General features: G+C 35.8%; 1 protein-coding gene across 1 annotated transcript; it reads right to left on the reverse strand.

Moving 5' to 3' along the window:
* Positions 1-202: 202 nt before the first annotated feature.
* Positions 203-1,006, reverse strand: LOC110914389. The gene is made up of 3 exons (XM_022159184.1): positions 837-1,006; positions 553-782; positions 203-402 (listed from the first exon to the last, which is right to left on the reverse strand). Exons 1-3 carry the CDS (start codon positions 1,004-1,006, stop codon positions 203-205), a joined length of 600 nt encoding a protein of 199 aa, XP_022014876.1.
* Between the last annotated feature and the right edge of the window lie 11,265 nt (positions 1,007-12,271).

Raw genomic sequence — 12,271 nt, forward strand, 5'->3', positions numbered from 1 at the left:
GGGTTATTTTTACTACTAACGGTACTTTACCCGTCTTTTAGTATTAACGGAGTTTGATTACCAAACCCGTTTTCGGGGTGTTACATATGACATCGTCGAAAAGATTCGAAGACATTAGAACTGCGATGTCATTGTTCGCACCGGCCATGCCAAAGTACGCATGCCAAATCCATAAATCTTGAGAAAGCGACCGCTTGTAATATTAGGGTAGGACCATCGTGGTCACCACGATGGTGTTGCCCTTTCCAAGCGGTTGGACATGCCGCCAATCCCAGTACGTGCAATCAAGACTACCCAACGTCCCAGGAAACCCGTGTATTCGCTGATGGGCCTCGTATAAAAGTGGAACGTCGGCAGCGGTTGGCATCCTCAAATATCGTCTCCCGTACAGAAAGATAACACCTAATAAAATAGTGTTAATAAAAAATAATAAAACCGTAAATTAAAAATAATAACAATGTAAATTAAAAATAATAACAATATCAATAAGAATAAAAATATTAATCTGTAAATTAAAAAAATATTAATAACAACAATAAGAATAAAAATTACCTTCACAGAAATTTTCAAGAGAATCACGACACATTCTTGACGACATCCTTAAATATTCATCCCACGCATCACTCGCTGTGCCGTACGCTAGTTGCCTAATTGCTATTGTACACTTTTGTATTCTAGAGAAACCAACTTTGTGACTAGCACTTTCTCTTTGTGTGAAAAAATGGAATTCGCCCGCAAGATCATTAGAAATTTTAAGGAAAAGACGACGACTCATACGAAACCTACGCTTAAATTGAACATCATCGTACAACGGATTTTCACAAAAATAATCTTACATTAGACGTTCATGAGCACCTAACCGATCTTGTTCAAGAGCCGGTTGTCTGGTACGCGATGTAGATGATTGGGCTTCTTCTCGCAAATAATTAATCGTCTCCTGCGTAATTACAATAATCATATCGCCAAGAACACCGTCGGATGAAGAGCTCGAAGAATCAGATGACATTCTTAAAAATGATTGGGTAGAATTTATGTGTTTTTTTTTTGAGATTGGTGTGTGTTTTAGTTTGGGATAAGTTTGTATTTATATTTGAATTAATTTTTTTTTTTTAATTCGAACGTTGCCAACGATTGGATTTGACCAACCTACCTCGATCATGCCAATTTGTTTCCGTTAACATGTTGGCGAATGCACAATGACGCCCCCTTTTAATTCGCTGGGTATGGGTGGTGGCGCCCCTCCAGCGCTATCGAAGGTGAGGTGGCAAGGGTGACGCCCTCCACACCCTCCGGCCTTATTGTATGTATTCTCGGATAAATATATAATTTATAAACCCATTAAAACATTTTAATGTATTCAATTATGAGGGATTTTATCCAACATAGATTTTATTAATATAAATAATATAATATAATATCTATACTATATAATAAATCTTTACACCCTACTATTAGAGGTTTCCTACGTATAAATTGATGGAAGCTAGCAAAAAAGAGGGAAAGGAATTATGTGGAATCCTAGTGGGTTGTGTGTGTTGGATTGCATTCCACAACATAAATCACCCAAAAAGTGAATCAATTCTAGTTTAAAATGTCTACCTCAATTGGCATTAATCTTTCCGGGAATAACTTTTTTTGTTAACATGCTATTTTGTTGTTTGTGTACTTGAGTTGATGTTAGTAATTATTTGTAAATATAACATTATTATTTTTAAGTACCAATATTTTAGCTACTAGTAAAAGCGAGTGTGTCTACTCATAGGGATGAGCATGGTACCCAGAGCCGGCCCTGAAGGAGGGCGGGGAGGACAACCGAACAGGGTCCGTGATTTCGTAGGGCACGTAATTTAAAAAAAAAACGATATTATATATGTAAAAAAAAATTTAATAGGGTATAACCAAAAATTATTAACATAGGCCCACTTAAAAAAAATCATATTGTTTAAACTATTTAGTCCATTAGGTTAGTGAGCCCAATAGCCAAATATTTTCTAAAAACTAATAAAAGAAAAAGAATTTTGGGTGGCAATGCAGGCCTTCGACTGGGTAATGAAACGTCGCACATAATACAGGAACAGAAACTCGCACTGCAGGCCTTCGATTCGATCATCATTCATCATCATTCTACAATTTTTTAGGTGTTGTTCGATCAGAGACACAGCCAGCAGGCCTTCGATTTCACAGTCATAACACAACCTTCGATCACTGAGTGTCTGAGTCGGATCAGTTCACAGGTAAACAACTAAAAATCAATTGTCGAATTCAGTTTACTTATGATTTAGGATTGATTTACAATTTCAGTTATTATGTCGAATTCAGTTAACCTATGTCGAAATACTTAACTTATGATTTAGGATTGATTTTCGATTTCAGTTATTATGTCGAATTCATTTATTCAGTTAACTTATGTCGATTTCAGTTAAGTTATGTCGAAGTCAGTTCATTTATGTTGTCGAACATTATTTAGGCGTTAACTTAATTTGATACAAACTTTGCCGATTAATGATTATTTAGGCGTTAATGGCTCCTAAACAAGCATCCGGATGGCAAAAACGTCAAAAGAGGAAACGAGTTGATGAATTGGTGAAGTCACAAAAGGGCGCTATGCAAAAAATTTTGACGCCTAATCGGCCTATTGTTGATGTGGAAAAACCACAAGAGCATGTTGAAGTAGAACGGGAACACGAGGAAGTAGAACAAGAGTAAGAACGTGTGGAAGTAGAAGACAAGCAAGACGAAGAACATGTTGAAAAGCGGAAACGAGTTGATGAATTAGTGACAATATTCATGTGCATTACCTCGGGCACAAAATCCAAAATGAGATAATAGTTATGCTTGCTGATGAAATTAAAAAAGAACTCATTAAGAACATAAAAGAAGCAAAGTACTACTCAATCATACTAGTGGGTTGGCGATGATTGCTATCGAGAACGAAGTCTTAGATGATATAAACTGTGAAGAGTTGATTCACCAATTTGCTATCAAGAATGCAAGGAGAGCTTCACGAATCATTGGTTAGCTATTAGCTTATTAGTTTTTACGGTATGTCATTCATTCGAATACTATATTTTGTATTTTGTTAATTGCATTGTTTATCGAATGCTATATTTTTGTCAACGGTTCAAAGTTGTATGAAAAACTAGTTTAAATATTTTATTTAGTTAAGACCTAAGGGCACGTTTTTTCGAGCTCGAACAGGGTACACGAATTCTCAGGGCCGGCCCTGATGGTACCCGCTCGGTACCAAAAGTACCGTTACCCAAAAAATGGGAAAATTGGTACCAGAATCGGTCCTGAATATACCGGTCTGGTACTGGTACCGTTATTTACTAGTGTTTTACCTGTAAATACCAGTACTGGTATCGAAAAACAGGGAAAATGGGTACTGGTACCGAATATACCTGGTACGGTTCAATACCTGGTACCCGTTACCAAATACTCGTCCCTAGGTAGTCATGTTTGTGTGTGGTTGCGTATGTCCTGGTAAAAAATTATATTAGAGGATTAATTTTGTCACTTTGAGGTAAATTTATTTTGTTAGTGACTGTGTTGATGTCTTTCTATTTGTCCGAGTTTCTTATAATAATTGAATAAATTGCTAAAGTTCGAGACAATGTCGTATTCATCTGCAGCACGGATTAAATTGGGGGCAACTAAATGTATCCCCTCTTGTTACTTTTCATACCTCTCTTTTTCATAAAATCACATTTAAACTTATCATATTTACCCCCTATACATGTCATATTTTTTAAAAGTATTCTTTTTGTTACAAAACAAATTCAAAAGTGTAAAAAAATATTGTAGTCGTTTTTTTTTTCAAAATTTTTGTTTGTTTTTTATATTAATTTAAAAAACATATTTTTTTAAAGTGTTCACTTCGATCGAAAGTCCTAAACTGTATTTAACTTCTTTATAAAATACTCCTTACACTAATTAAATTTGAACTTATATAGATTGTTAATTTATAGTTTGATAAAATTATTTTAGTGCCTGTTGTTTATTTGTTCACTTACATAGATGGTTTGAATGATTAATATGTGCTAGGGCTATAAACACTATTTTAAAAGAAAAAACTTTATTACTTTTTAATAAATAAAAATTGTTAATTATTTTATAAACACATTTAAAGTACTAAAAATTATAAAAGTAAGATCTCTAGAATATAAACTAGACGAGGGAAAAAGATAATATAGATTTTTTTTTAAAAAGAGTTCAAAACTTTTTTTATTGTTTTTATAAAAAATGATGTTCAATAAAAAATCATAATCAAAATACTATTTGAAAAGTGTCTTTAAAAACAATATCCGAGAACTTTTAAAAAAATATGTTTTTTAAATAAAAACTAAAACACAATTTTTTTTTAAATGTCTATAATCTTTTTTTACACTTTTGAATTTATTTTGTAACAAAGAGAATATTTTTTAAAATGATAATTTCTATAGGGGGGTAAATATTACAAGTTTTAATGTGATTTTATGGAAGGGGGTATAAAAAGTAATAAGAGGGGGTGCATTTAGCCTACCCCAATAAATTTAATTATTATTAAATTTATCATTAACATATTACATATAGTTCATAAATATATTGATAGGTTACATTTTGCACTTTTATTGTTGTTTTGAATAGAATTCGTTGACATGATTGATTCTAAAAAGTGATAACTTGTGGTGGATATGAAATGGATTGGAGTTGGAATGTTTTTTTTTTTTTTTTTAACGGCGAAAAACTTCTATATATATATATATATATAGAACCCAGCCAGAGGCTGAAACGAAACAACAAACGAACAAAAGAAAAAGAAGACAGCAAACAAAATTACACCAGATTACTAATGTCAAAATCGATCCAGTTGGCCCAAGTTAACGAAGAGGCCTTCCTCCTGTGGCACATCCACAGGTACGAATCTTCCTTAATGCCATGGATTGGAGTTGGAATGAATGCTTTGAGCAAACCTATCACATTTACATTTTTTTTTCCTTTTCTTAAATGTCTTGCTTAACGTAATCAAGCATTTCTTTACTAGTTTACGGATGAAAAAAGAAACTAAGGATGGGATCTTCATCCCGTTGATGACTTCTAGTCAACGTTGTAGTCTGGTGAAACCAAAGAATGTAGTAAGATGCTACTTTTCAAATAATGTGAGTTCTGGTCGCATGATAAATATTGATGTAGGATTCAGAGATATATACATTGAGTATATGAGTTTGCTATTAAAATAAAAAGGAAAAGGAGGCATCCCTTTAAGAATCAAGAAAATAATGAAGCTCTTAAATATATATATATATATATATATACGTTTTATGTAAAGACATAACATATATAGACCTGTATTAAAGTTATTTTCTTGGTACATATATATACAATTAAAAAAATCAATTTGGAGGTCATAGATTAAAGTTTCATTTGGTGTAATTTGTTTCAAGTGAACTAAATGTTTTATTATAGCAGGCCTTTGGGCGGTAAGTTTACTCTAAAATGGCGGGCGGGCCTGGTCATTAGCGTTGTCTGCATTCACAAGGTGTAGGTGGTCTTTCATCAATGGGTTTACCTAGATAGCCGGGCTTGTATAATATTCATTTGCCATTCAAAAAAAAGGATGGAATCAATACGAGTTATTACTCTATATAACAATTTGCGTTGGATGTTATCTACAGTAGCGCTAGAATAAGTTGCCCGTGACTCACAACCAAACCAAAGCTTTGCACGTAGCTATTGAGGGTGTTTGTTTTATGTGGAGAAATAACAAAGTACAAACATCATCAGCATAAGAGGGAAAAAACATTTAGCCAACTTACAGGTTTTCTTTTAACTTTCGTAATATTTTAAAATTATTAATATCGAAATATTTACGAGTATAAAGAACTATATTACTATATAACTGCGACGTTGATATCATGGTTTTATGCCCCGCAACGCGGGAGCTTAAAACTAGTTATATATGTTTTATGTAAAGACATAATATATATAGACCTGATTGGAATCAATATCCTGTCTTTGTTGTTCTTAATTTTCAGTGCAAACACTTCTGTGGTGGGAGCTATTTAAAAATTATTTCGAACTTTGAATTCTTTTAAAAATCTTTATACAAACCCTAAAAGAATAAATGTTTTTATACAAACCCCGATATAGTTATTTGAAAATGATGGCGGCGTTCAAGAATTAAGGAGAGAAGAGTTCATGGGATTGGTTTATCAAAGAATCAAGATACGTTTCACATTATACTTCATGAAAAGAATTTGGAAACTAGATTGACACATTATATTGAAGGCAGAAATATGTGGTGAATATATGGTTGTGTGATAAAGTTTTATAATTGTTTTTATCTCATATAGTCATAAGAGTGGTCAACTCCAAGATCGACAACTCTTAATACTTAAGAGTTATTATAATTCTAACAAAGTATTTATGCCTTATAGTGGAATGATGCTTAATTAATCAAGATATTTTCATATTAAAGAATCTAAAAGATATGATCAATGAAAAGGTTTTGTTCTAAAAAAGAAAGTGGAATGATGTTTAATTAATCAAGATGTTTTCATATTAAAGAATCTAAAAGATATGATTCATGAAAAGGTTTTGTTCTAAACAAGAAAAAGAGTTTCATTATCATATATGTATTTATTCATTTTCGTGAATGACTCTCTTTAGATTCAGATATAATGTTTGTTTGTTTTTTTGTTCCATATTCTAAACATTATATAAAAAAAACAAAACTACAAAAAACCAACCATCATGTATGCTTAAATTTGTAGGTTATACCTTTCAGTTTAAAAAAATATATATTCAAATCAACCTTTTGCTTTATTTTTTGTTGCGATAATTAGCCTTTGGCACAAACTCAGCTTATTTTCTTGGTAAGTCAACTCACATTCAAAGCATGTATGGGTATTTTAATCTTTTTAAATCCTTATATAATATATATTTTTAATAAACCTCAAAACCCTTTTGGTTCTCGAATCGAGAATGATGGTGGCAGTGGTAGTTCGATTTCGAAAACAGGGGAGCAATGGTGATGAACAACTGTTGACTGTCCATAAGGGAGCCAATGGTGTACATCGACAATGGTATGATTTCGTTCCGGGTTTAATGTTGGCGGTAATGAGGATGGTTGTAGGCGGTGATGGAAATGGAATTGGGTTAGTGTTTGTGGTGCGGTGGAGGCAATGGTTGTTCAGATCGGAGATAAATATGTTTCGGGTTAGATCGGTGGTGGGTGTTTGTGCTGTAAAGAAATGGGGTTTGCAGGTGGTGACGCAGAGGTCTAGGGTTTTCAGTTGGGCAAAAAACGATGACAGTGGTAAGTTTGTAGGTGAGTGTTCAAAGGTGGTATATGGTCTGTGGGTTTGGTAATATTGGTTCAGATCGTTCAAGTGGGTATGTTGCAGGTGGTTATTGTAAGGACCTGCAAAAATGTCCCATAACACTCCGTAAGTGGAAACCCGGACCCCTAAAACCCTAATCCTTGTGAAAAATCAAGAAAATCTGAATTTGATGATCTGTCGCGGGCTGCGTAAGAGATAACCAAAGCTTACGCGAGGCGCGACAGCTTGAAAACTCTCCAGATAAGCTTTAGGCCATGCGTCAAACACGTGGCAGACCTACCCCGTGACACGGCAGCCCTAGCCGTAGCTAGGGTGGCCCTCGCGGGCCGCGTAGGTTGTTCTTCAAGCTTACGCGGGCCGCGTAGAACCCATTTTTCAGCTATAAATTGGAAGTTGCATGGCATTCCTTCTGTGTTTGAAAATTTCTTTCAAAACATCAAAATTCTGCTTTAAAATCACGATCGAAGTATTGAAACACTACTGCGATAACAGGGTAATAACTCGATCACTGCTACGATACAATGTCCGATCGATTGAAACCGATCCGAGGGATGTTTAAATGTTGCCCGAATTCGGGCTATACTTTGTCATTCGTCGTGAGGGTTTTGATTTCGTGAGTTTATCGTAAATGTTGTATTAAGTTACTAACCTAGTTTCGTTTGCATTATTTAACTAGGTTACCAAGCTTAATCAGTAGGCAAAACTTTGTCCAACTAAACTTGCAATGTGAGTCATTCTCTTTTTACCAAATTGTTTGCAAAACCCGAAATGTTTTCCAGTTATACTTTGCAGTGATTAAGTCTTTGCTAATCGTTAATTACTGGCAGTAAGTGGGGGTTTTGTGCACATTACTACTAAGGATTTATCACTTTAGGTGGGTGAGCCTAATTAGTGATATGTCCACGGTCATAGATTCGGTCGAGTGACAGCTGAACCAACTAATTAAGGAAATTCCAGTAGTATCAGAATACCCGGATGTATTCCCCGAAGAACTACCTGGATTACCGCCCGATAGGGAAGTAGAGTTTAGAATTCACCTAATTCCTGGAACTACACCAATAGCTAAGGCACACTATCGGTTAGCACCCACAGAAATGCTAGAACTGAAAAAACAGTTAGATGAATTACTAAGCAAAGAATTCATACAACCTAGTTCATCCCCTTGGTGAGCACCTGTGTTGTTTGTGAAAAAGAAGGATGGTTCAATGCGAATGTGTATCGATTATAGAGAATTGAATAAGGTTACAATTAAGAATCGATACCCATTACCTAGTATTGATGATCTTTTCGATCAACTTCAGGGAGCTAGATATTTCTCTAAGATAGATTTGCGCTCCGGATACCATCAGTTGAAAGTACAAGAAGAAAACATACCTAAAACTGCTTTCAGGACTAGATACGGTCATTACGAGTTTACAGTCATGCCATTTGGACTAACAAATGCTCCTGCAGCATTTATGGGCATGATGAATAGGATCTGTAAACCGTATTTAGATAAATTCGTAATTGTCTTCATCGACGATATACTTATTTATTCCAAAATTTAGGACGAGCATTGTGAGCACCTGCATGCACTTTTAACTTTATTAAGGAAGGAAAAGCTTTACGCTAAATTTTTGAAGTGTGAATTTTGGCTACAAGAGGTGCAATTTTTAGGTCACATGGTGAATCACGAAGGTATTCACGTAGATCCCTCCAAAATAGAAGCGATCACCAATTGGAAGGTCCCGCAATCGGCTACCGAAGTTAGAAGTTTTCTGGGATTAGCTGGATATTATAGGCACTTCATTAAAGACTTTTCTAAGATAGTTGTTCCATTAACTAAGCTAACCTATAAAACAGTTAAGTTTGAATGGGGACCTAAGCAAGAAGAGGCCTTTAAGATTCTAAAGCAAAGGTTAACAAATGCCCCAATTCTTGCCTTACCAGACGGAACGGAAGATTTTGAAGTCTTCTGCGAGCTTCTAAGATAGGGTTAGGATGTGTGCTAATGCAACGCAAAAAGGTAATTGCGTATGCATCAAGACAATTGAAAAAGCATGAGGAAAATTATACGACTCATGACTTAGAATTAGGAGCCATAATTTTTTCCCTTAAAATTTGGAGACATTATCTGTATGGGAGTAAGTTTACAGTCTATACAGATCATAAAAGTTTAAGGTACATATTTGGGAAAAAAGAATTAAACATGAGGCAAAGGAGATGGACGGAAATTCTAAGTGACTACGACTGTGATATTCTATATCACGAAGGAAAAGCAAATGTAGTAGCAGATGCCCTAAGTCGTAAGTATCATGAGGAGCAAAAACGAGTTCGTGCTCTTAGATTAAATCTACAATTAGATTTAAGGGAGCAACTAAAGAACGTTCAGGAAACAGCAATCAAGGATGATGCTGAAGGAATGAAAGGAAGGATAACAGAATTAGAGTAGGGGGCTGATGGAATTTGGAGATTCCATAAGACCATAATTTGGGTACCTAGGCAAGGAGATTTGAGAGATAAGATTCTAGAGGAAGCCCATAAATCTAGGTATACGATGCATCCTGGTAATAACAAGATGTATCAAGATTTAAGAAATAACTTCTGGTGGATAGGAATGAAGAAAGATATAGCAAGATATATTTTTAAGTGTCTAACTTGTTCGCAAGTTAAGGAAGAACACCAGAAACCCTCAAGTTTACTTCAACAGTTAGAAATGCCTGTATGGAAATGGGAACTAATAATCATGGATTTTGTTACTAAGCTGCCCAGGACCAGAAAGGGTAACGATGCAATCTGGGTGATTGTAGATCGATTAACCAAATCAACTCATTTCCTACCAATTAAGGAAACCTTTAGCATGGAAAGATTAGCAAAGTTGTACGTAGACGAGGTATTATCCTTACATGGAGTTCCACTCTCCATTGTGTCGGATAGGGATAGTCGTTTCACTTCGCATTTCTGGACAAGTTTCCAAGAAGCAACGGGAACACGATTGAATTTAAGTACTGCATACCATCCCCAAACGGATGGACAAAGTGAAAGGACAATTCAAATCCTAGAAGACATGCTCAGGGCATGTGTAATAGATTTCGGTGGAAATTGGGACGACCACTTACCGTTAATAGAATTCTCCTATAATAATAGTTATCATGCAAGCATCAATACTTCCCCATTCGAAGCACTGTATAGACGAAAGTGTCGAACTCCCGTATGCTGGGCAGAAATAGGAGAAAGTCAATTATCAGGTCCCGAGATTGTACAGGAAACCACCGACAAGATAACTCAAATCAAGGAACGACTAAAGACGGCTCGAGATTGCCAGAAGAGTTATGCAGACCATCGACGTAAGCCGTTAGAATTTCAAGTTGGAGATAAGGTACTTTTGAAAGTTTCTCCTTGGAAAGGAGTAGTTCGATTCGGTAAGAAAGGAAAACTGAGTCCAAGGTACATAGGACCATTTACCATTACCCAACGAATAGGACCAGTTGCCTATAAATTACAACTACCAGAAGAGTTAATCGGGGTACATGACGTGTTTCATGTATCTAATCTCAAGAAGTATTTGTCTGATGAATCCCTCGTAGTACCTCTTCAAGACATAGAGGTAAATGAAAAGTTAAAATTCATGGAGAAACCTCTTCAAATAGAAGACAGAAAGGTCAAGTTCCTTAAACATAAAAGATTGGTGCTAGTCAAGGTAAAGTGGGATTCGAAAAGAGGACCTGAGTACACATGGGAGTTAGAATCAGAAATGAAGCGGAAGTATCCTTACTTGTTCCAGTAAATCTCGAGGACGAGATTTTAATTAAGGTGGGGAGGATGTAAGGACCTGCAAAAATGTCCCATAACACTCCGTAAGTGGAAACCCGGACCCCTAAAACCCTAATCCTTGTGAAAAATCAAGAAAATCTGTATTTGATGATCTGTCACGGTGTGACACCTCGGAAATTCCTGTCCAATTAAATAAAGACACGTGTCCTCTGCGACAGACGTGTCAGAGAAACCGGGTTTAATAAAGAGATATGTGGTAGGACTTAATTAAAAAGGGGCGTCATGTATTTTAATTACCGCTGAACGACCCAAGGGCGACATGTTATTAAATCACCTCTGAGCGACCCGACATTTTATAAATCCCAAGATCCTTAAATCAGTTTATGATCATCTCGTACAATAACCGGTTGTTCTCAATAAATAAAGTTCATCTTTGTTAAGGACTATGGAAATGAAGGTTGTTACTACTCCTAAATTTAATAAGATCCTTGTGATTAACATTAGTTATATAATGGCCAACTTCTATAAAACTTCAAGACCCATTCCTTTGAAATATCCGTCAATTTGTCAAGACCTTTGTGAATAAATGAAATAGGGGACATGTAAGAGTCTTCTCCTCATGCAAAGGTTGGTCAGATGGTCCCACAAGCTGCAAAAGATAGGCATGTTTCAGTTTTGTAAATGCATGGTCAAGACTTTAAAGTTGCAAAATTTTTGTCTTCTGGTCATCGCTTACGGACCGCAAGGCCCTTGGCTTACGGTCCGTAACCAGGGTATATAGATTCTGTTCCGCATGAACGGTTACGGACCGCAAAGCTCTAGACTTACGGTCCGTAAAGAAGGCACCTGAACTATGTTTCAGTAAAGTTGGTTACGGATCGCAAGGCATGTAGCATACGGTTCGCAAGAGGTCCTTACGGACCGTAAAGCCTCAAGCTTACGGTCCGTAAGACCGTCGCTGGCAGTATGTTTTGGACAGCTGCCTGTCCATTGCTTGTAACCGACTTAAATTGTAAAATTGAGTTACTATGGGCTGCATAGGCTGTTTATAGCCCCTTAGGGACAATTGTAATGATCTTATATCAACACTAGACTTGCTTGGCTTGATCCAAGAGTCTTGGGTTCCCTATATAAAGAACTTGACCTTGAACATTTGAGCTTTGCTCACTTGGGAAGTTTGGCTAGGCACTTCTGGA

The sequence above is a fragment of the Helianthus annuus genome, chromosome 15 (assembly GCF_002127325.2).
Source record: "Helianthus annuus cultivar XRQ/B chromosome 15, HanXRQr2.0-SUNRISE, whole genome shotgun sequence".
In the NCBI taxonomy this organism is placed as follows: Eukaryota; Viridiplantae; Streptophyta; class Magnoliopsida; order Asterales; family Asteraceae; genus Helianthus; species Helianthus annuus.

Bases quoted from the DNA above. Each gene is read 5' to 3' on its own strand.
- LOC110914389 (XM_022159184.1), bottom strand. From the start codon at position 1,006: ATGTCATCTGATTCTTCGAGCTCTTCATCCGACGGTGTTCTTGGCGAT. The intron at 783-836 runs GTAAGATTATTT...ATTTAAGCGTAG, and splicing joins GGTGCTCATGAACGTCTAAT to GTTTCGTATGAGTCGTCGTC. The intron at 403-552 runs GTAATTTTTATT...CTATTTTATTAG, and splicing joins TCTTGAAAATTTCTGTGAAG to GTGTTATCTTTCTGTACGGG.